General features: G+C 42.7%; 1 protein-coding gene across 1 annotated transcript in view; it reads left to right on the top strand.

Moving 5' to 3' along the window:
* Positions 1–25,417, top strand: part of DNAAF11 (dynein axonemal assembly factor 11) — a 60,255-nt gene that overhangs the window by 23,583 nt on the left and 11,255 nt on the right. Inside the window, exons 7-11 of the mRNA XM_070748311.1 lie at positions 283–360; positions 4,483–4,548; positions 5,054–5,123; positions 8,544–8,639; positions 18,130–18,215. Coding sequence (XP_070604412.1) covers positions 283–360; positions 4,483–4,548; positions 5,054–5,123; positions 8,544–8,639; positions 18,130–18,215 — 396 coding nt within the window. The remainder of the gene's footprint in view (positions 1–282; positions 361–4,482; positions 4,549–5,053; positions 5,124–8,543; positions 8,640–18,129; positions 18,216–25,417) is intronic.

Genomic DNA, 25,417 nt, shown 5'->3' with positions numbered 1-25,417 from the left:
TCTCTTTTCAGATTGGAATTTGGTACCCAGGGATCAAACAAGCTGAAGGAGCCATCATCATTGTCTTGATTATACTTGATTTGCTTCCTTTAAAATAAGGCATTGCAGCAGCATTCTCTCAACGCATTAAAGCAAATGGAATGTTTTTTGTGCGTTTTAATCAAGAGTTAAATGAAGGCTCTGTCATCTTTGTGCTGCTGTCTTTACTAAGTTGCAGAAGGGATGAGAACACAAAATATATTCTTTCTAAAAACTTTTTTTTTTTGCTTTTTTAAAAAACAGAGACCAAGGAAATAAAGAGAAACCTCTGCGGACTTTGATCACACCGGAAGGAAGAGTTTTGAATGTAAATGAAGCCAAGTATGTAAAAAAAGATACAATTCACGAACCACTTTGAGCATTCAAATTGTTAAATAAATAAATTGTTAAATTATTGTCGTTAATGAATAAATAAAGGCTAAATGAGGAACGACATATAACGTTTTTCCATTTTCCTCCCCAAGTTGGACCTTGGTTTCAGTGTCTGTACTCTTCCACTCTGCACTCTGCTGAAATGAAACTAACTGTTCTCTGCTGCTTGTAACTGACTGAAGAAGAATTCTACTTGTGGCATTGTAAATATATTTACAGTGGTACCTCTACCTAAGAACGCTTCTACTTACAAACCTTTCTAGATAAGAACCGGGGGTTCAAGATTTTTTTGCCTTTTCTCAAGAACCATTTTCTACTTAGAAACCCAAGCCTCCGAAACTGTAACCGGAAAAAGCAGGGAGAAACCTCCATGGGGCCTCTCTAGGAATCTCCTGGGAGGAAACAGGGCCAGGAAAGGCAGGGAGAAGCCTCTGTGGGATCTCTCTAGGAATCTCCTGGGAGGAAACAGGGCCTCCACCCTCCCTGTGGTCTAGGAATCTCCTGGGAGGAAACGGGTCCGCCCCGAGTTTGCGGAGAGGGGCAGCATATAAATCCAATAAATCTAATCTAATCTAATCTCCTGGGAGGAAACAGGGCTGGGAAAGGCGGCGAGAAGCCTCCATGGTGCCTCTCTAGGAGCTTCCACCCTCCTTGTGGTTTCCCCAATCGCACAAATTATTTGCTTTTACATTGATTCCTATGGGAAAAATTGTTTCTTCTTACAAACTTTTCTACTTAAGTAGAGGTACCACTATATTATTAGGCAGCCGAATCTATCATCTGTGTGTGTTTCTGGGTTTGATTTTGCAACAAGCTTTAATAAACTGGCCACGCTGGATGGGCATGGCCAGCTCAACATAATTTGTGTCGCGCCAGCCTCTTGTAGCCTCTGACAGTGAAAACAGCTCGGAGAGGAGCCCCCTGAGCTCTGTTTTCGCTGGCAGAGATTTTGCAGGAGGCTGTCATTGGCTGGTCTTTTGCTGTTTCCAGGGTGGCCCCATGGACCAGATCTAAGCATCCCGCCGGGTGGATCAAGCTCACGTGCCTTGAGTTTGACACCCCTGCTCTAGGAGGATGCAAATGACTAGCTGCCTGCAAGGAATATGGATCCTTCCATTCTCCACTTTCTTGGATGAAAGGCGAAGAAAAAACAAGGGAGTCCAGTTGCCTCTTGAAAAAAAGCACCTTTGGGACTTTTCCCTGTAATTATGTGCCACTTCAGTCTCACCAAGGAAAATATGAACAACTTCTCAACATGGGAACAAAGAAAAGGGATAGGAAAGAGACATTGCTGTCTTATCTGTAGGATATCTTGGGGAACAGAGCATTTTGTCAATCACTCCTCATTGTGCTGGAGGAAAATAATAATAATATAGTGACAGTTGCACAAAACAGCTTCAGTGTCATGGCTCAAAACTTGATGTTGACAGATGAGAATTACGTTGTGAAAGCTGAAAACACAGCGGAGGGAATCTCTGCATAGCTCCAATAATTTGACTTGCCAATAGGATAATTTTTTTGTTAATACAGGGATGAGCACCTTTAATGAGAGGTCCGAGCCCTCTATTCAGCCTCCGGTACCTCCAGAGGCTCAAAGAGATACAGTGATACCTTGTCTTACAAACGCCTCGTCATACAAACTTTTCGAGATACAAACCCGGGGTTTAAGATTTTTTTGCCTCTTCTTACAAACTATTTTCACCTTACAAACCCACCTCCGCCGCTGGGATGCCCTGCCTCTGGACTTCTGTTGCCAGCGAAGCACCCGTTTTTGTGCTGCTGGGATTCCCCTGAGGCTCCCCTCTATGGGAAACCTCATCTCCGGACTTCCGTGTTTTTGCGCTGCTGCAGAGGAATCCCAGCAGGGGAATCCCAGCAGCACAAAAATGGGAGCTTCGCTGGCAACAAAAGTCCGGAGGTGGGGTTTCCCAGCGAAGGGAGCATCAGTGAAATCGCAGCATCACAAAAACACAGAGGTCCAGATGTGGGGTTTCCCATGGAGGGGAGCCTCAGGGGAATCCCAGCAGCGCAAAAACAGGCGCTTCGGCTGGCAAAAGGGGTGAATTTTGGGCTTGCACGCATTAATTGCTTTTCCATTGATTCCTATGGGAAACATTGTTTCGTCTTACAAACTTTTCCCCTTAAGAACCTCGTCCTGGAACCAATTAAGTTTGTAAGACAAGGTATCACTGTACTTGTGAAAATGTCACTGGCAGCCCGAGACTGACATTTTTAATGGTAGAAACTTCAATAATAATAATAACAGAGTTGGAAGGGACCTTAGAGATCTTCTACTGTAGTCCAATCCCCTGCTTAGGATGATACCCTACACTACTTCAGATGGTTAGCCAATCTCTTCTGAAAAACTTCCAGTGTTGGAGCATTCACAACTTCTGGAGGCAAGCTGTTCCTCTGATTAAATGTTCTGACTATCAGGCAATGTCTCCTTAGTTCTAAGTTACTTCTCTTACTGTGAATGGATTTTGTACCGAGGACAGATTATGGTGTGAAGCACCAAGCCCTGATTTCATTTGCCTGTTTCCGAAGCTTTAAGAAGGGAAACAAGAGCTGTAAAGACTATCCTGGATTTGAAACAGTTGCTTCTCCCAATATACAAATACACAGATACAGTGTTCCCTCAATTTTCGCGGGGATGCGTTCCAAGACCGCCCGCGAAAGTTGAATTTCCGCGAAGTAGAGATGCGGAAGTAAATACACCATTTTTGGCTATGAACAATATCACAAGCCTTCCCTTAACACTTTAAGCCCCTACATTGCAATTTTCCATTCCCTTAGCAACCATTCAGATTATTACTCCCCATGTTTATTAAAGTTTGTTAAAAAAATATATTTATTAAAGGCAGACGAAAGATGCCTTTCGTAAACAACTTAATACCCACCGCTACCGCCAGGCATGGGGGAATTGAGATCTTCTTTCCCCCTAGACCTTTACAATTCTATGCATGGTATGTATGTATGTATGTACGTTTGGTTTTTATATTAATGGATTTTTAATCATTTCTAATACCAAATTACTATTGTACACTGTTTTATTGTTGCTGTTAGCCCCCCCGAGTCTCTGGAGAGAGGCGGCATACAAATCCAATCAATAAATAAATAAAATAAATATGACATCATCGGGTGGGAAAAACTGTAGTACTGTATAGGGAAAAAACCCGCGAAGTATTTTTTAATTAATATTTTTGAAAAACCGTGGTATAGACTTTTCGCAAAGTTCGAACCCGCGAAAATCGAGGGAACACTGTACAATAAATAATTTTTAAAAAATTGTAGCAAAAAGGAAACCCACTAACCGAATAAGTGGAAAATAAGGAAAATTTGGTGTGAGAGAAAAATGCATTGTTACACCAAAGTATTTTTTTCAGCAATTTATATTTTATATACATGTCTCAGATATCTTTGAAATTTACCCAGTTACTGTCATTTTTCCCCCGTGTTGCTGTTTGTCCAGACGATGGTCATAGTTTAAACACTTTAAAAACTAAATGAATACAGTACATTCTGACAATTCAAATGGATAACAATAGGTGTCAGAAGGGATCAAGTTTTATAAACTTTAAATTTCATCCCTTGGTAATTGGTGATACAGGACAATAGGACTCTTGCCAAGAAACTAGAACAACTCAGATTTAGTACAGGGTTGGATAATTTAAAAAATAATTTACAAAAACTTTAAGTATGTATTACGTGTATATACATAAAGAGAGAGAGAGAATATTATAATGTGCAAGGATAATAATAGAAAGATTAGCTCACTTAATTAAGGTGGGGGATTTTGCCAGTAGATGTCTCTCTTTCAGCACAAATGTGTAGCTTTGAATTATATGGAACTTATGTCACATCATGTTTCAACTTAAAAACAGCCCTGGACTTTATAACATTAGCAGGTTTTTAGATTTTGGAAATCAGTTTTGGGGAAGAATGTGTATCTTGCTTACTGCTAGCTCATCCCATTTAGAATGCAAAACCAGTACCAATTGAAGTTTTGACCCTGCCCTTCATCCTGTCTGTCGGTCTGTCATGCCCAAATCTTGCTTCTATTATATCTAGGCTTCCTTTCTCCTTGGAAGATGACGATGAAAACAAACGGTTCATCTTGGATCTTGGTGTTTACAGGTCAGAAGGGTTTGTTTTATTGTCTCTTTTTCTGAGACTCTCTAGGGAGGCTGCGGGGTTTGATTTGGCCTTTCGTTTACATCTGGAGAGAAGAAAAATATATACCATATATAATTTTGTGTTAAATAAAATGTTATATTGGATTCAAGTTGCACGCAATTTTTTGAAATATGTAGATGTACGTTACTCTGCTTTTGATGGGATCTCAGGGAAAAGACATCCATGGAGATTCTGAGTCATCCAGGTCATGGTTGTCTCAAAGGTGCTTTTTTCAAGAGGCAACTGGACTGGCTGGTTTATTTTTTATTTGAAGACATTTTGCTTTCAAAGGCTTCTTCATCTCTAACTGAATGGTGGGGAAAAGCTGAAGAAGCTTCTTGGATGAGAAGCGAAACATCTTCAAAGAAAAACGAGAAAATCCAGTTGCCTCTTGAAAAAAACACTTTTGGGACATAGGGAACAGAGAGCTGCTAAGCTTAAACAATATTCTCCCTTTCTCTTTTAGACATTTGGACACCTCCTTCCTTAATGTTGATGTGCAGCCCACTTATGTCCGGGTAATGGTCAAAGGAAAGGTTCGTATTAATTGTCATTATTCACTTGATTCTTTCTTTTCCCCCCCAAAACCCTACTTCATCTGGATTTGTTTTCACTTTGTGAGGTTGGCTTCCCCTTAGGAAGCCAGCTCTGCCATTCTCATTCAGTTTGTTTATTTTTTTATTTTGTCCAATACACAATATACAATGAAGGTTATAGAGGTTATACTCGAGTAGAATATATTAGAGAAAGAATAGAAGTGAAAATTTAGGAATAGAATATATCAATTAGAGAATAGAAGGATATTATGAGAGTAGTATAAGAAGATTAGAATAGAAGAATAGTAGATATGATATAGGAGATATAGGAGAGACAATAGGGCAGGGGACAGGAGGCACGCTTATGCACACCCCTTACGAGAGTGGATGGTCACTTGCTTGTGGTATTTGATCAGGGGATGTTCGATTTTTTAAAAACCTAGTAGTATGTTACTATTAAATAGCTTAGTTTGTCAAAGTGGCCTGGGGTTGTTGTGTGAGCGGGTTCGGGCTATGAATAATTTTTCTTTGAGGGAGGATCTTTTACCTTTGCCTCTTTTACCTTAGCGCCCCGAGTCTTCGGAGAAGGGCGGCATACAAATCTAATTAATAATAATAATAATAATAATAATAATAATAATAATAATAATAAAGTTCCACTGGAACTTGTGCCGGAACTACCATTTCCCAGTGGCAAAGAACTGGTGGGATCATGAGCCTGAAAAAGTGGTCGAAAATGAGCAAGCAAAACTACTGTGGGACTTCCGACTTCAGACTGACCGAATTCTGAAGCACAACACACCAGACATCCTGATTGTGGAGAAAAAGAAAGTATGGATCATCGACATCGCAATCCCAGGGGACAGCAGAATTGAGGCGAAGCAGCTAGAGAAATTAGTGAAATACGAAGATCTAAAAATCGAGCTGCAACAACTCTGGCATAAGCCATTGAAAGTGGTACCAGTGGTACTTGGCACACTGGGCGCAGTGCCAAAGGATCTCAGCGGACATTTGAAAACCATCGGAATTGACAAAATCTCCATCTGTCAATTGCAAAAGGCCGCTTTACTAGGATCGGCAAACATAATTCGCCGCTACATCACGCAGTCCTAGGTGCTTGGGAAGCACCCGACTGGTGATGAAATATGAAATCCAGCATAGTGATCTCGTTTGCTGTGTTGTATTGACATAATAATAATAATAATAATAATAATAATAATAATAATAATAATAATAGGTAATAATAGTCATAATAGTCATAATAGTCATAATAGTAATAATAATGAAGCTTTGATTCACCCCCTTCTCAAAAAGCCATCACTGGATCCTTACCATCCTGGACAGTTTTCTTCAGGTATCTCACCTCATTTTTCAAAGAGATGGTGGATATGTGGTTGTGTAGCATTTCCAGAGGACCTTGGAGAAAGCAGGTTATCTGGAACCCCTTTCTGTCAGAATCTGGACCCGGGCATAGAATGGAAACCACGTTGTTCCCAATTTTGGATGCTCTCTGGTGCAAGTGGAATGAGGGTGATGCATCCTTGCCTTCACTGATCCTTCAGCAGCTTTCAGTGCCATGAACCATGGGATCTTTCAGGATCAGCTGAAAGAATCTGCTGAGCATGGTGTTGTGCTGCTTCAGCTCCTTCCTTCAACCAAATCTATTTATGATTGGGGAGGTGAAGTCCCATCTTTGGCGCTTACTGTGGGTTGTGACAAGGTCCAATGCTTCCTCCTCTCCTTTTGTAATATCTACATTAAGCCAGTGTTTCCCAACCTTGGCAACTTGAAGATATCTGGACTTCAACTCCCAGAATTCCCCAGCCAGCAAATGCTGGCTGGGGAATTCTGGGAGTTGAAGTCCAGATATCTTCAAGTTGTCAAGGTTGGGAAACACTGCATTAAGCAACATCTTTCCTGTCTCCCTCCCACCCTCATACCCCATTATATTTGCCACAGAAGTCATGCTGCAGATACCATCAGGTAGAGACCTACATTTAGTAGGTCCCATGAAAGGCACCTTTTGTGCTCTGGCACCCACCCTAGAGTATATTCTTCCTTCCAAAATTAGTCCACTTCCATCCCTTCGGATATGCTGGAAGACCCTCAGGACCTTATTAGGTTAATGGGCCTGAGGCTCTCAGGGAATTGGAAACAAGCTTAGATTGCTCCATTGTTGAGCTGCCTATTATTTTTTCTCCTTTGGCTAAGGCTTGCATCACTGGTTTATAATATTACTGTTAATGTGATTTGTATATTTGCAGACATAAAGTTATATCTTTATGTGGTTTTTATAAGTGGTTTTACTCATTATGCATCATCCAGGTACCTTTGGAGATGGGCAACTTTTAAAATTAGAAAGATGGATGGATGGATGGATGGAGGGATGGAGGGAGGGAGGGAGGGAGGGAGATAGAGAGAGATAGAGAGATAGATAGATCTAGACTAGACTAGACTAGAATTGGCCAGGTGTGATTGGACACACAAGGAATTTGTGTTGGCGCTTATATATTCAGTGTACATAAAAGATAAGATAAGTTCATCAAGGTACAATACAGTGATAATCTGGATACATATAAGCAATCAAATCATATTAGGAACAAGTCATTATAAATTGTAAGATACAAGCAACAAAGTTACAGTCGTTTGTGGGAGGAGATGGGTGATGGGACCGATGAGAAGATTAATAATAGTGCAGATTTAGTAAATAGTTTGACAAGGTTGAGGGAATTATTTCTTTAGCAGAGTGATGGTGTTTGGGAAAAAAACTATTATTGTGTCTAATTGTTCTGGTGTGCAGTGCTCTAAAGCATAATTTTGAGGGTAGGGATTGGAATGCTTTGTGTCCAGGATGTGAGGGGTCTGTAAATATTTTCACAGCCCTCTTTATGATTCATGCAGTATATAGATCCTCAATGGAAGGCAGGTTGGTAGCAATTATTGATGGATAGATGAACAGATGCACAGACCAATAGATGGATGGAAAGAGGGATAGATATAGATGATTTATAATAGATAGATAGATAGATAGATAGATAGATAGATAGATAGATAAATGTTAAGTGCTAACCGATTATCCTGACCCCTCCCAATTAACCTTAGCAAGCTAGAAGTTTTTAAATGATTTCTCCATCAAATCGCCTAGTTCGTCGTAATAGAATGCGGGGCTGACCTCGGGAGACAGGAAGAAGAGTGGAAAGCCTGGTCTGATAAAAGAAATCTGAGTCCAAAGGAAAGTGGAGAAAGCATGTCAGAAAGGACCCTAAAATATAATAATAATAATAATGGCAGGGGTTCTTTCAAACTTGCAAGGTTCTATTAATGTAACCTTGCAATAGAGTTAGTGCTTGTGGTTGTGCTTCTGGTCTGAGCTGCCTCAAAGGCTAATGTTTGTTCCTGTTTGTGTGTATTTTTTTAAAGGCATTTCAACTTGTGCTACCTGAAGAAGTAAAGCCAGACAGTAGCATTGCTAAAAGATCTCAGACTACTGGACATTTGGTTATCAACATGCCAAAGGTGGGACAAAGATATAACAGAGAGATTAAAGTATAGTTTCAACTTTGACATGTTTGCATGAATATCCTTCTATTTTGTTTTCCTCGATGTCTCCCCCTTCATTACTCTTCTCACTCACTCACTCTCCCTTCCTTCCCTCTTTCCTTCCTTCCCTCTTTCCTTCCTTCCCTCTTTCCTTCCTTCCTTCCTTCCTTCCTTCCTTCCTTCCTTCCTTCCTTCCTTCCTTCCTTCCTTCCTTCCTTCCTTCCTTCCTTCTGTTCTGTCTGGGTCACTCCAGAAGCCAATACCAACCCAAAAAGAGAAGCCAGACACACTGGTAAAAGTCAAAGGCAGTTTTATAAAATTCAAGAAAAACACAGGTAACTGAAAATGTCCTTACAAACAGGAAAATGCTGTATCTTCAGATATATTCACGAAGGCCAAAAGTCCATGCAGCAATACAGAATTCTTGCTGCCAAGCCGAGGCTGTAAATAGCAGACCTACACCTCCCACGGGTCTTCCAAACCTGCTGGGCCACAAGCCAGGAACAGAGACGCCGAGAAACAAGACAGGATAATGCAACTCCAAATTGATAACACTCCACATGGCTTCAAGGGCTTGCCTGCCTTTTAAACCCTGCTAAGGAGGACCACACCCAAACCCAGCTGTTCCTAATTCAGTGCTGATAATACTTCTTTAATTGCTCCTTTCTTTGATCTGACTGTCTCTGATGCATGTCAATGACGGCTTGAGCTTCATCACCTAATGACTCCAAACTACTGGCTGGGGAGAGCCCCCCCCCCCGGGACTCTCATGCTGTTCTCCTTCATCCCATTCCTGATTTTCCTCTCCCCCATCCGACTGTTCAGCCCCCTCCTCTTCGCTGTCATCCTCCTCCGAGCATGGAGCCAGCAGAGACACAGTCGGTCCCTGAGCAGCCTCAGGCTGAACCACAACACCTTCCTCCCTCCCTCCCTCCCCCCCTTTACCTCCCCCCTCCTTCCTTCCTTCCTTCCTTCCTTTCCAACCTCCCTCCCTTTTTTCTGAATTTCTTCTGAAATGTGATTCCTCATCCAAGAGGCAGATAGCCAACTTCCTTCAAGTTTTTGCCATCTGTCTTGTCTTCCTCATTAATTCAGGCAATGCCTCTGCAGTGACAGCTTTGCAGCCTCATCAATGGCTGGAATCCTGCCTGGAATTTTATTCTTTTGGAGCAACATCCCGCTCCTCCCAAACAAATTTCATTTAGAATCCATCTCTATTAGTTTCAGAAGATCCGTTTTGATAAATCGGTGTGAACTCTCAGGAATCCTTTGCAGAGATTTTTTTTTCCACCTGACAATTAAATATTAAAATCCCCGTTGATTTATATTCTGGCTTTTCATGTTTAGAAGGAGGATTATCCCATTTTTCTGCATTATCATGGGGTACATATATTATTTTCTACCCAGAAAAATATGCCCAAAACCTCAAGGGAACACGTTGTGATGAAGCAAGCCTCATGAGGGTTTTTTCATTAGCATTTATACCATCAGAAGTTCTACCTTTGGGAAATCATTGATGAATTACTGTGAAGAAATTGTCAGGGTTTTTCTGTTTTGCTTATTCATTTCAAAGAGTATTTTAAAAGCCTTATGTGGCCAGCTAGAAATTCTGCTTTAGCATGCTGGGCTTTTCTTCTACTTTCTTATGTTCTTATTTTGTACTAGATAACTGTGGAAGTTAAGTTGATTTTAGTGTTATTTCCAGTGAAGGGTGCAAAATATTTTACTACCACACTGTGGGCGTGGCTTATTTTGTGGGTGTGGCTTGCTGGCCATGTGACCAGGTGGGAGTGACTTGACAATCATTTGACTGGGGGGGGGGCTTAAAGGTCATATGACTGGCTTAAAGTTGGCCAACTTGACATCACTCATGTCAATAGTTAGGGCTGGGGTGCCTGGCCTCTCCTCGCCTCAAAGAGATACAATTTCCCTATCTATTTACTATTACTGAACATCCAAAATACAGTGGTACCTCATGATACGAACTTAATTGGTTCCAGGAGGAGGTTCGTAAGGTGAAAAGTTCGTAAGACGAAACAATGTTTCCCATAGGAATCAATGTAAAAGCAAATAATGCGTGCAAATCCTTCAGGAAAATCCCAAACTTTAGAAGGGAGGCGAACAGAGGGCAGGGAGGAGCAGCTAAAGGGGGTGGGTGGAAGAAGCAAGGCTAGGCTAAAGGGTGAGTGGGAAGGAAGAAAGGCAAGGGGGGAGCCCCTCCCTTTTCTTTCTTCAAAAGACACCATTTCAGTGCCTTTGCAAGCACGCTGTTCACCTATTTTTTTAAATGCAAAGTCTTTCCCCCTCCAAGCTGCCCCTCCCTTTTCTTTCTTCAAAAGACACTCTTTCAGTGCCTCTGCAAGCACGCTGTTCACCTATTTTTTAAAATGCAAACTCTTTCCCCCTCCAAGCTGCCCCCCCTTTTCTTTCTTCAAAAAAGGGGGGGGAAAGAAACCCCTTCATCCCAGCAGCAGCGGCTTGGGTTCGTAAAGTGAAAATAGTTCGGAAGAAGAGGCAAAAATATCTTAAACACCGGGTTTGTATCTTGAAAAGTTCGTTAGAAGAGGCGTTCGTAAGATGAGGTACCACTGTATACTCTTTAATTCTATGTATATATGCCATAGGTGTACTCACATATTACACCTAGGCACACAAAAGTATACATTATCTACTATATAAACTGTATGTGTATGTACACACACACACACACACAATGAGAGAGAGAGAGAGCTCTTCTAAAATTACAGACATTCAACTTCATTTACTGCAATAGGAAAAACATACCTAGAGCCCAGAAGGGGAAAAAAGAAAAAAAAAATCATTTTTTTCCTACCAGTTCTGCATACCTGACCCTATCCATAGGAACCGATCACTGGTTCATTTATTTATTGATTAGATTTTTGCCCCATGTTTATTACAAGTAACCAAAGGCAGCAAACATACTTAATACTCCTTCCTCCTCCTGTTTTCCCACATCGACAAGCCCATGAGGTGGGTTGGCTTGTGAGAGAGAATGACTAGCCCAAAGTCACCCAGCTAGCTTTCATTCCTAAGAATAACAGAGTTGGAAGAAACCTTGGAGGTCTTCTAGTCCAACTTCCTGGTCAAGCAGGAAAGCCTCTATCATTTCAGACAAATGGCTGTCCAATCTCTTTTTAAAAACACTGATTGGAGCATCCATAACTTCTGGAGGCAAGCCGTTCCTGGCCCAAGTCATCCAATCAGATTTCATGCCTAAAGTGGGACTACAACTCACAGTCTCCTAGTGATTGGCCTATAGTCATCCAATCAGCTTTCATGCTGAAGGTAGGACTAGAACTCATGGTCTCCTTGTTTCTAGCTCAGTACAGTAGTCCCTCGCTATACTGCGCTTCACCTACTGCGGCTTCACTTCATCGCAGGTTTCTGAGGAAGTCGATCGGCAGAGTTAAACAGCCCGCCGAACTCGATCGGCAGGTTTTTTTAAAAAAAATAAAAATCTAAAATTGTAAATACTGTATTTAAATACTGTATCTAAAATAAATACTGTGTGGGAAGGGTTTATAAACACTTAAAACAATGAAAACTTACCAAACAATTACAATATAAATACTTAAATAAGTACTATCAGTCGATAAATTCCCCATCGCGGATTTCACCTATCGCGGCCAGGTCTGGAACGTAACACCAGCGATAGGTGAGGGACTACTGTATTTTAATCATTAGATTAAACTGGCTGTGTTCAAAAAGGAGGATGTTAAAATGGAGAAATATAGGCAGATAGGCCACATTGCAAAATCAGCTGATTTTTGTTTTTAACAGGGATGAGATTTTGAATTTTTCCTCTCCTCTCCTCTCCTCTCCTCTCCTCTCCTCTCTCCTCTCCTCTCCTCTCCTCTCCTCTCCTCTCCCCTCCCCTCCCCTCCCCTCCCCTCCCCTCCCCTCCCCTCTCTTTCCCTTCCTATTTTCCCGTTGGGTTTTTTTTCCACTCTGGGGCCCCCTGAAGCCTCCAGAGAGCAAAACAGCATTTCCCAATCTACAGCTCTTACACTGTAAAAATCCCTAAATCTAAAAAATATTCAAGGTGCACAGGAGCTTTCTCTTCCTGAAATCATTGTCTGCGAGTTGTCCTGAAATGCCACATTTCGCTTCTTACTATGTTACAGAGCCCCTGATTATGACCTCGTACATGCTAATCAACTAGTAACAAACAACATTAGACTCAACAACTGTCTTGATCTCATCTTCTGCAATGGTAATTTAAACTCAATTTATGGTCTACAACAGTGACCACATTTGACTTTGGTTTTAATTTATATCCTTACAAAGATAATCATAATAACGCAATCACAAATTATAACTTTAAAATAGCCAACTATGATCTCATAGGTGCCGATCTCATGATTGGCAAATTCTCCTCGCAGACTGTAATTCCGCCAAAGAACATTATAACAATTTTTTCCTCGAAGTCTAAAAAAATAATTAAACTATACGTACCACTAATAGCCCCCCCCAAAAAACCCAAAACAAAAACAAATTACCATAACAATAATGAGGCTTTAATTTAAAAAATATATTTTTGGCAAAAAAACAAAACTGGCTAGGAGGCTACCTTTAAAAGCTGTCAGATAAAGGCAGAATGCACCAATTACCACAGCAAACAAGAGGAAAACCTATGCATGAAATTCACCCCATCTTCTATAATTTTGTAAACAACAAACGTAAAGATTCAAGATCCATCCTACCCCTAAAAGGACCTAATAGAAAAGACTGTAATGATGAAACCATTAAGACCAACATTCTTCCGTTCAGTTTTTATAAACAACAATGGCTGATATCCCACATTTCCTACTTGTACCTCAACTAATTGCAATGATTTACTACATATCTATTTTACAGAAGATAACATTGAAAAAGCACTACACAGCCTAAAACCATCTGTTGACCCTGATGGATTATGTGCCTACTTCTTAAAAAAACCTTTCCACTGCCATAACAGAACCTCTAAGCATAATCTATGAAATATCTTTCAGAACCAGCTCTTTGCCCGACCTATTGTTATTAGCCACTGTCATACCTATCTTCAAAGGGGGTAACCCTAGCCTAGTTGAAAGCTACAGACCAATTTCATTGTGTTTCTTCACATGCAAAGTCATGGAATCAATCATAAACTAATCCATCACTCTCCACTTAGAGACAAACAATCTACTCCCTAACAAGTAGTTTGATTTTAGGAAAAATCTGTCCTGTAATCTGCAGCTCTTACACTGCAAAAACATTTGGACGTCACAACTCAACCAGGGTAAAACAATAGACACAATTTACATTGACTTCTGCAAAGCTTTTGATTCACTGGCAAACTACTTTTAAAACCCAAATCTTATGGCATTTCTGGATCCCTGCATAAATGGTGCTGTGGTTAGCTTCAGACCACCAGTGGGAGCTGTCTGTTTACAGAAGACCAGTCTGGCTGCAGGATGATTCAGACAGTGAACCCAAAGCAGAGACAGAGAGAGACAGGGAGCAGGAAGGGACAGCAGAGATAGAGAGGGGAATGGATTCAGCCAGCTCTCCAGCCAGAGGTTCCTTGAAATCAGAAGGGGAAGAATTAATGAGTAATCCTATTTTGAATGCTTGGGTCCGGAGAATATTGGGAAGGCAAGAGCAGCTGCGCAAGCATAGAAACAAATTATAGGGCACAGCTGATAAGACTTAATGATGCTGCTGCAACCTTGACAAAAAGGGAGGGTTGGAGTGATTTGTGTGGGAGATTATCATTTAGCTTTGGAGAGAGACATTGATACATCGTGGTTTCGTTTGGGTTTTTGGATTTCTGTGAACTTTCTGAAACTGAAGCAGGAAGTAATGTGCTGACTTGAGTGAGTAACTCTGACCTTCTGGACTAATAACTCAGCATAGCTCTTGCACAAGCCTGAACGTACTGTGTGGACTTGAGTGAGTAACTCTGACCTTCTGGACTTATAACTCAGCATTGCTTTTGCATTCACGGAAGCATACAGCCCTCTGTATATACAGTGATCCCCCGGGTATCGCGATCCCGATCATTGCGAATGGGCTAAATTGCGATTTTTCAACCCGGAAGTCAAAACACCATCTGTGCATGCGCACCCTTTTTTTATGGCCACGCATGTGTAGATGGCGCCGGGCAGATCAGCTGCTGGGCGGCTTCCCTGGGTCTTCCCCCTCTTGCTGGCGGGAGGGCGAGCGGCGGGCATCAGCGAGGAGTTTCCCCACCGCCCACGCAAACTCCTCGCTGCCGCTCGCCCGCCCTTCGCCTGCCCACGCCGTTTGCTCGCGCCGCGAGCGAGCGGCTTGTCCGCCGCCTGCCTGCCCACATGCCCGCCACGCGCCCGCCCATGCCGTTCACTCGCGCCGCTTCCCAGCTGAGTCCTGAAGCGAATTGGCTTCAGGACTCAGCTGGGAAGCGGCGCGAGCGAGCGGCGCGAGCGAACGGCTTGTCCGCCGCCTGCCTGCCTGCGCGCCCGCCGCTCGCCCACCCTTCGCCCGCCCACGCTGTTCGCTCCCCCTCTTGCTGGCGGGAGGGCGAGAAGCCCCCCCCAGCACCCGCTCGCCCGCTGTTCGCCGCTCGCCCGCCCTTCGCCCGGCCACCCGCCGTTCGCTCGCTGCTCGCCCGACCATCCGGGTTCGGGGGGGTGCTGGCAAGCCCCCCATGCCGGCGGCGACGTTTTAAAACAGCCGCGCGGCTTCCCAATGAGTCCCGAAGACAAACGCGGAAGTTTGCCTTTGACGTTTGTCTTCGGGACTCAGTTGGGAAGCCGCGCGGCTGTTTTAAAACGTTGCCGCCGGCATGGGGGGCTTCCTAGCAGCCCCCCAAACCCGGGTTGGGGGTCCGGGGGGTGCTGGCAAGCCCCCCATGCCGGCGGCGACGTTTTAAAACAGCCGCGCGGCTTCCCAACTGAGTCCCGAAGACAAACGTCAAAGGCGAACTTCCGCGTTTATCTTCGGGACTCAGTTGGGAAGCCACGCGGCTGTTTTAAAACGTCGCCGCCGGCATGGGGGGCTTGCCAGCACCCCCCGGACCCCCAACCCGGGTTTGGGGGGCTGCTAGGAAACCCCCCATGCCGGCGGCGACATTTTAAAACAGCCGCGCGGCTTCCCAACTGAGTCCCGACGACAAACGCGGAAGTTCGCTTCAGGACTCAGCTGGGAAGCGGCGCGAGCGAACGCCGTGGGCGGGCGAAGGGCGGGCGAGCGGCAGCGAGGAGTTTGCGTGGGCGGTGGGGAAACCCCAATCTTCGGCTCCTCGCTGCTGCGGCGGAAGTAAAAACACCATCTGCGCATGCGCAGATGGTGTTTTTACTTCCGCAGCGCTACTTCGCAAAAAACCGATCATTGCGAGGGGTCCTGGAACGGAACCCTCGCAATGATTGGGGGATCACTGTAAAGGGAACTTTTTTGTTTTATTGTTATAAGTTTGTGTGTTTGATTTATTACTTTGTTCTTGGGTGGCTAGAGGTCAGGCAGAACAAATGGATAGCGGTGTTCCTGTGAAACAGAGAGTCAAAAAGAGAGCACCCTATTAATCCTGCACCTGTTAACAGTGGTGTCCCCCAAGGCAGTGTTTTGGGACCCACACTCTTTATACTTTTCATAAATGACATAGATAGATAGATAGATAGATAGATAGATAGATAGATAGATAGATAGATAGATAGATAGATAGATAGAAGATAGATAGATAGATAGATAGATAGATAGATAGATAGATAGATAGATAGATAGATATTTGGAATCTTTTTCCAGAGATGATAGACAGACAGACAGACAGACAGACAGACAGACAGACAGACAGACAGACAGATATTTGGCATCTTCTCTCTCAGAGTTCTTTGCTCTCATCACAAGATCTCATATTTCGTTGTGCAAAATCTGTATTTTTATCTATTTTTAGTTTCTAGTTTCCATTTCTTATTTCCTTGGGTTTAAAATTGCATTATTTTTTGCCTTTCTGGTGACTTTGTGGTACCAGAGATTATAGAGAGAATAAATTAATACATCAAGCTCTTTATGTTTCCAGACAGACTTCTGTTAAGCCTGAAAATTAATATTCTTTCTTGTCTAAGAGGAAGTGAAAAGGGCAGGAAAGGGTTTTAGATGAATAGAACTAGACAGTTTTCATCATTCAGCAAATCAAAATAACCCCAAGATTATAAAATTTGTGCAGGGAGATATGCTTATACACTGTGTGCGCAATTATTAAGCAAGCTGTATTTTTATTATTGAACAACTACAGTGCTCTCGTCAATCCAAAATGTTAATAAACCTCAAACCTGAATATTTAAAAAAGTAAAAGGGGGGTTATGGCTTTCTTAGGAGAATATCTATGTCTGCACAATTATTGGGCAATTATTAGTGTGCAGAATTATTATGCAACTCAATGAAAAATGAAATTTTTCTCATCTCATTTATTTTCATCAGCTAAAGTGAGAATAATAAAGAAACAACTCAAAATTTGCATACAAACATTTCTGACAGTTCAAAAGAACATATAAGTGACCGATATAGCCACCTTTCTTTTCAATAACAGTCCTTAGCCATCCATTCATGGAGTCTATCAGTTCCTTGATCTGTTGACGATCAACTTTTTGTGCTTCAACAACTACAACTTCTCAGACACTGTTCAGAGAGGTATTCTATTTTTCTTCACCATAAATCTCCCATTTAAGAAGAACCTACATGTTCACAATACAGTGGTACCTCTACCTAAGAACGTCTCTACTTACAAACTTTTCTAGATAAGAACCAGGTGCTCAAGATTTTTTTGCCTCTTCTCAAGAACCATTTTCCACTTACAAACCCGAGCCTCCGAAACTATAACCGGAAAAGAAAGGAAGACACCTCTGTGGGGCCTCTCTAAGAATCACTGGGAGTAAACAGGGCTGGAAAAGGCAGGGAGAAGCCTCTGTGGGGCCTCTCTAGGAATCTGAGAGGAAACAGGGCCGGAAAAGGCAGGGAGAAGCCTCCGTGGGGCCTCTCTAGGAATCTCCTGGGAGGAAACAGCCTCCACCCTCCCTGTGGTTTCCCCAATTGCATGCATTATCTGCTTTTATATTGATTCTTATGGGGAAAATTGCCTCTTTTAGGAAGGAAAAAGTTGTGCCTTATACACAGAAAAATACGGTAGGTGCCTCTCGGATGGGTTTAATTCTGGGTAGACAGCATGTTATATAATATAGAAACAATTTGAAAAAAAGTTATTTTGGAATTATTACATGTTACATGTAATAAATTCAAATATACCCGTAGGTGGAGATGGAGAATTGTTTCCTGTACTTAACAGTAGTTCATTCAAATGTTCTTTTGAATATTTGTTTCCCAGGTCTTAACAATCTTTTATTAAAATAAGACGAACTGTAATATTACGTAAAATACTTATGTTTCCAGTCCCCCCTCTCCCCATTTTGCTGCAAGACAATAAGGAAACCAATTTGTTATTCTCCCCCAGGCTAAAGATGTGCTAGTAACTAGCCCCAAAGCCTCCATTTCTGAGAAAACATTTGATTCCAGGAAAACACAGATAAATCCAAGAAGGTAATTGTGATTTTTTTCTCCCTCCTTTGGCACCTCAATTTTTACACTGAAAGTTGAAAATAATGATTTTTTGGACAAATATGGTGAATATAATGCGGTCCCGAGCAGGAGCAATAGTTGTAATATTGGTTATTGTGAAACAAAGTTTTACCCGAAGAGGACTGACCAACAGCTTGTCCATAGGAAACTTGTGTATAGTCTTCTGCTTCAGGGGCTCAGTTAAGAAAGCTCTTACAACTGTAGGAAAACTGGATTATGATTTTTTTTATTGTTTGTTCATCTTGCTATTGATTACAAATCCCATTTCCACCTCTCTTCTAGGCAATGTTGAACTTTCTGGAAATAGCTGTTCAGCAGCATGCTAGATGGGCAACAGAGGTTGGTTCCTCCCAGTTTGGACTGGTTCTGTAGAACCAGTAGTAACTTGGCAGCCTGTGTCGCTGGAATTTGCAATGACCCAGGCCTGCCACGCCCCCAAGCTGGTTCTTTTGGGGAGAGCCTATGATATCTCCGGGACCCCCTTCTGCCGCACGAATCCCAGCGACCGGTTAGGTCCCACAGAGTTGGCCTTCTCTGGGTCCCGTCGACTAAGCAATGTCGTTTGGCTGCACCTAGGAGAAGAGCCTTCTCTGTGGCGGCCCCGACCCTCTGGAACCAGCTCCCCCCAGATATCAGAGTTGCCCCCACCCTCCTTGCCTTTGGCAAGCTCCTTAAAACCCACCTCTGTCGTCAGGCATGGGGGAATTGAAATTTCCCTTCCCCCTAGGCTTATAGAATTTATACATGGTATGCTTGTATGTATGAGTGGTTCTTTAAATTGGGGTTTTTTAGATTGTTTTTAATATTAGATTTGTTTACATTGCCTTTTTATATTGTCGTTAGCCGCCCCGACTCTACGGAGAGGGGTGGCATACAAATCTAATGAATGAATGAATGAATGAATGAATGAATGAATGAATGAATGAATGAATGAATGATAGTGCTATCTTGTTTTATACTTCTTTGTAGAAATCACAGACACGAAGACATGATTTCTTAAACAAAACGTGTCCGGGCCAGGAAATCTCTCTGAGATGAGCAGAGCTGCCCTTGAAGCTCTCCGAGTGAGCAGCTTCATATTTCAGAAGCTCTACTCTGGACTTGCCAGTTTATTTTTTATAACAAGTTTCTTATGTATGCAAATATAAAGTATTAATTCTTCATTAACCTAGTTATAATGTGAATGGTCAATATGTAAAACATAACATACAGACAAAATCATGTCAAGGCAGGATGGCTAAATAAACAGAAGAGTATCTAATTAGTTTTTACCTTATCAAGGGTAGACAAAGTTGGCTCTTCTATGACATGTGGACATCAACTCCCAGAATTCCTGAGCTAGCATGATTGGCTCAAGAACTCTGGGAGTTGAAGTCCACAAGTAATAGAAGAGCCAACTTTCCCTACCCCTGCCTTAGACAAACAGAAGGGTTTTAATTACCTTAGGTAAATGGAAGCTTAAATGGATAATTATTTCCTTAAGCTAATCAAAGGGGTGGATTGCCTTAACTAGGCATATATGTTTAATCCTATCATATCCATATTCTTATAAATATGGATAGTTAAATCACATTTTACTCTTTTCTCTAGATACACCGAAAGTATAACTTTTAGACTTAAACAAGACAGAATAATGAGATGCTTTATTGATCGTTGCAATAATCGAAGTAGCCTACACTTCTGCGCATGCGCAGAAGCATTTTTTATAATACTGTGCATGTGCAGAGGGTCATTTCTGGGCAGTGGGATGCGCTCGCTTATCTTGCACACACAAAATGTGCACTTCTGTCATGATGCAAACTGGTGGGGGAGGTAAGTAGAACCCATCCCTGGTGGGAAACAATGATGGTTGGGAGGGAGGGTCAAGACTTGGATCATTGTGAAGACCATAGTCCGTTGATGAAAGAAAGCTATATATATATCTCACTTGAATCCATTGTAGGTTAGCAAACATCACACAATGCACCTTTTGCATTTTTTCCCAAGTTTTTCCAAGTATGGGTTCCTTGGTGCTCTCTGAGGTTAGTTGTTTTCTTGCAGACATTTCATCACTGTTTCTTGACTAAGGCTGTGATTTACTGTCGCTTGCTTGTCTGAGTTGGTAATTCCTTGATTGGAGATATTGTTTACTTCTAGACCAGGAGTGTCAAACTCGATTTCATTGAGGGCCACATCTAAGTTGTGTTTGACCTTGGTGGAGTGGGGGCACGGCAGGGGTGGGTGTGGACAGCTCGACATCACTTGTGTCAGTGGCCAAGTCCTAAGGCAGGACTTCCCTGATATCCTCCCTCCCTCCCTCCCTCCCTCCCTCCCTCTCTCTCTCTCTCTCTTTCTCTGTCTGTCTGTCTGTGTCTGTATGTCTGTCTGTCTTCCTTCCCTTCCTTCCTTCCTCCCTCCCTCCCTCCCTCCCTCCTTCCCTCCTTCCCTCCCTTCTTCCCTTCTTCCCTTTCTTCTTCCCTTCTTCCCTTCTTTTTCCTCCTTGTTCTCTTCCCATCTTTTTCTTTGTTTTTCCTCTTTCCTTTTCTCCTGTCCTGTCGCTTCTTGGTTGCTCAAATGCAAAAGGGGAAACATTTCTCCTCCACCACCCCCACCCCCCGTTTTCGTTTGTTTTGTTAGCCTTCTGTCAGCAAAAAGTAAAAGAACGGCCTCAGGGGCCGATTCACATTACTGCTGCTACTGGTGCGCTGCACTCACAGCTTCAGTTATCTTGCGTGTGCGCGCATGCGCCCGCACGCATGCTCCCTAATGTGTTGTTGCTTCGGTGCATGTGCAGGAAGTAAAATCTCATGAGGAGATGTACATGAGAGATTTTGGTGATTTTTTTTACTTTTGCGCATGCGCAGAAGCAAAAAAATCATCGCAATCTCTCTTCCGCACATGTGTATTGTCCTTTACCTTATTAGTAGATAATAAGCACAAAGCTTATACAAGCACGAAGCTTAAACACAACTCCCCCTTCTCAGGTAAAAGTAACTCTTCAAGTACAAGTTAACTCTTTGAGTGCACATTAACTCTTTAAGTACAATTTTGGTACAAGTGTACAATATGCAGTTTACAATGGCAATCCCTAACAACCATGTACCTTGTACTAACAATTAATCTTGGCATTCATCTGCTTGTCTAAGTGTTGATTGCTGGTTTGGGTCTTTGAGTCAAAAAGAGGGCGGTGAAAATATTTACTGATTCCTCATATCCTGGACACAAACTGTTTCAACCCCTACCCTCAAAACGTCGCAACAGAGCACTGCACACCACGACAACTGGACACAACAACAGTTTTTTCCCCGAACGCCATCCCTCTGCTAAACAAATAATTCCCTCAACACTGTCAAACTATTTACTAAGTCTGCACTTCTATTTCTACTAGTTTTTTCTCATCATTCCTATCACTCATTTCCTCCCTCTTAGGACTGTATGACTGTAACTTGTATCCTAAGATTTTTATTAATATTGATTGTTTCTTCATTGCTTATTTGACCCCACCACAATCATGAAGTGTTGTAGCTCATGATTCTTGACAAATATATATTTTCTTTTATGTACACTGAGAACATATGCACCTTGGGTGTTCAATCACACTTGGCCAATAAAGAATTATATTCCATTTTGTTTCTTTTTTGGCTTTTCGGTTGTCCCTTTTGAATGGCCTGGAGATGTTGTTTATTTTTATGTGTCTACTGCTGGCTCTTTTCCAACTGAGACACACATTGATTCCATGCAGTGACCCTGAATGCCAAACTATGACAACACACTGTATATATTTTTTAAATTATGCAAAGTAGGTAGAATCTCACAAAACCTCATGTGAGTAATAACTCTTCAAGTTTTAGCTATCTTGTATAATTTGGGCCATTTTTAATGCTCCGCTATTTATAGGAATGAGTGGGAGATAGCCAGGGCATCACATATGTCACACCACTTGTGGGAAGTGCTTGACTGACCCCTGTCATCTTAAGTGCTTGCTGTAAGGTGGACTAATTGTTGCACTCTTATTTTGGGTACATTTTAATATTCTTGCATTCAAGCCTATTGAGTGCTTTCCTTCCCCCCAGCTCTCCTTGCAAAATTGTGAAAAGGAAAGGCAGTCTAAAAAAATATTAAAGAATCGATATGTCTTATAATATACAGTGATACTCTGTCTTACAAACTTAATTGGTTCCGGGATGAGGTTCTTAAGGTGAAAGGTTTCCCATAGGAATCAATGGAAAAGCGATTAATGCGTGCAAGCCCCAAATTCACCCCTTTTGCCAGCCGAAGCACCCGTTTTTGCACTGCTGGAATTCCCCTGAGGCTCCCCTCCATGGAAAACCCCACCTCCAGATTTCTGTGTTTTTGCGATGCTGCAGGGGAATCCCAGCAGGGGAATCCCAGCATCACAAAAACGAGCGCTTCGCAGGCAACAGAAGTCCGGAGGTGGGGTTTCCCAGCGAAGGGAGCATCAGTGAAATCGTAGCATCGCAAAAACACCGAAGTCCTCAAAACCCCACCTCCGGACCTCTGTGTTTTTGCAATGCTGCGATTTCACTGAGGCTCCCCTTGCTGGGAAACCTCACCTCCGGACTTCCGTTGCCAGCAAAGCACCCGTTTTTGCGCTGCTGGAATTCCTCTACTGGGATTCCCCTGCAGCATCACAAAAACACGGAAGTCTGGAGGAGGGGTTTCCCATGGAGGGGAGCCTCAGGGGAATCCCAGCAGCACAAAAATCGGTGCTTTGCTGGCAACGGAAGTCCGGAGGTGGGGCATCACAGCGGCGCCGGTGGGTTTGTAAGGAGAAAATAGTTTGCAAGAAGAGGCAAAAAAATCTTAAACCCCGGGTTTGTATCTCGAAAAGTTTGTATGGCAAGGTGTTTGTAAGACGAAGTATCATTGTATATAGTCTCTATGTTATAAAACTATATAAGCTCTGGTCTTTGCATGCATAGCTGACTTCTCTTTGCACTAATGTTTAACTCTTCGAAGCTCTTTGGAGAACTTAATTTCATGGAAGCAATTTTGTTGGAATTACAATGAACCGGAGTGGTTGTAATGTTCTTGCAGATGTTAGGAATGTTAAATAGTGAGTGCCAAAGAGCCCAGTCTTAATTAAAAGCATAATAAAAGTGGAAGTGATGTGCCGCTGCCTGGAGGCTGTTAGGGTCTGGATGGGTGTCAACAGACTCAAACTCAACCCAGATAAGATGGAGTGGCTGTGGGTTCTGCCTCCCAGGGACAATTCCATCTGTACGTCCATAACCCTAGGGGGGGGGGGGGAAATTATTGACCCTCTCAGAGAGGGTCCGCAACTTGGGTGTCCTCCTCGATCCACAGCTCACATTAGAGAACCATCTTTCAGCTGTGGCTAGGGGGTCGTTTGCCCAGGTTCACCTGGTGCACCAGTTGTGACCCTATCTGGACCGTGACTCACTGCTCACAGTCACTCATGCACTCATCACCTCGAGGTTCGACTACTGTAACACTCTCTACATGGGGCTACCTTTGAAAAGTGTTCGGAAACTTCAGATCGTGCAGAATGCAGCTGCGAGAGCAATCATGGGTTTCCCTAGGTATGCCCGTGTTACACCAACACTCCGCAGTCTGCATTGGTTGCCGATCAGTTTCCAGTCACAATTCAAAGTGTTGGTTATGACCTATAAAGCCCTTCATGGCATCGGACCAGAATATCTCCAGGACCGCCTTCTGCTGCACGAATCCCAGCAACTGGTTAGGTCCCACAGAGTTGGCCTTCTCCGGGTCCCGTCGACTAAGCAATGTCGTTTGGCGGTACCCAGGGGAAGAGCCTTCTCTGTGGCGGCCCTGACCCTCTGGAACCAGCTCCCCCGGAGATTAGGACTGCCCCCACCCTCCTTGCCTTTCGCAAACTCCTTGAAACCTACCTCTGCCGTCAGGCACGGGGGAATTGAGACATCTCCCCGGGCCTATACAGTTTATGCATGGTATGTTTGTGTGTATGTTTACTTTTAATAATGGGGTTTTTAGTGTTTTTTAAATTATTAGATTTGTTGTACATTGTTTTATTGTTTCTGTGTGCCGCCCCGAGTCTATGGAGAGGGGCGACATACAAATCTAATAAATAAATAAATAATATAAATACTCAACTGTAATTTTTAATTTATTATTTATTAGAGCCAGGGTGGCCCAGTGGTTAGAGTGAAGCACTGCAGGCTACTTTGGCTAACTGCTACCTGTAGTTCAGCAGTTCAAATCTCAGCACCAGCTCAAGCTTCCATCCTTCCAAGGTGGGTAAAATGAGGACTCAGATCAATATGCTGATTCTGTAAACCACTTAGAGAGAGCTGTAAAACCACTATGAAGCGGTATACTGTATAAGTCTAAATGCTAATGCTATTTTATTATTTTATTTTATTGTTCGTTTGTCAAAACATGTACAAGACAGCACGTATTGATATAAACACAAGCAAAGTAGGTACAGGTAAATTAGGACAATAGGACAGTAAGATAGAAACTGTAGGCACAATGGTGCGCTTATGCACGCCCCCCCCTTACAGACCTCTTAGGAATGGGGTGAGGTTGACTGTAGACAGTCTAATATTAAAGTTTTTGGGAACAACAGAGTCAGGTAGTGCATTCCAGGCTTTGGTGGAATTTCACAGCATTCTCTAATCTGGAAAGGATGACACCACCCCCCCCCCCTGGAGGTCTATTAAATAAATATTCTAGGTGTGATATTGTTCTCCTCTAACATTAGAGATGATATTCAGGGTCCCTATTTCGCATAGGTTGCTTCTGGGTTTAATTGTTTGCATCTTCAACTGTTGGAAATGCCATGCAATATATTGACTATACTGCAGCAAAAGCCTCATTTGCAAGGTAGCAACTTTCTGGATATTGCTAACTTTGAATATTGGTCCCTAACTGTGGGAGTGTTTTTGGTTACATATGCAATAAACTGCTCTCCTCCCCATATTACAGCATAGCTTTATTATCTGCTGGGCTCCAGAGTAACAAATAAACAAAGGAAGAGCTGGGAATCACCAAAGGGAAGAGTGATTAATAAGCTAATTCAGAATCATAATACAGTTTTTGCAAATGTGTCAGGGAGGGAGCATTTAATTACTTTACAGGGATGATAATTTGTACAGCGGTTTCTGTAATATTAAATTCACTTTATCAAACAACTTAATAGCAGACCAAGATCTAGCTAC

Source organism: Erythrolamprus reginae, chromosome 3 (assembly GCF_031021105.1).
Source record: "Erythrolamprus reginae isolate rEryReg1 chromosome 3, rEryReg1.hap1, whole genome shotgun sequence".
Lineage (NCBI taxonomy): Eukaryota > Metazoa > Chordata > Lepidosauria > Squamata > Dipsadidae > Erythrolamprus > Erythrolamprus reginae.
Note: the sequence above shows the minus strand (reverse complement) of the source record. Positions and strands in the feature narration are given on the sequence as shown.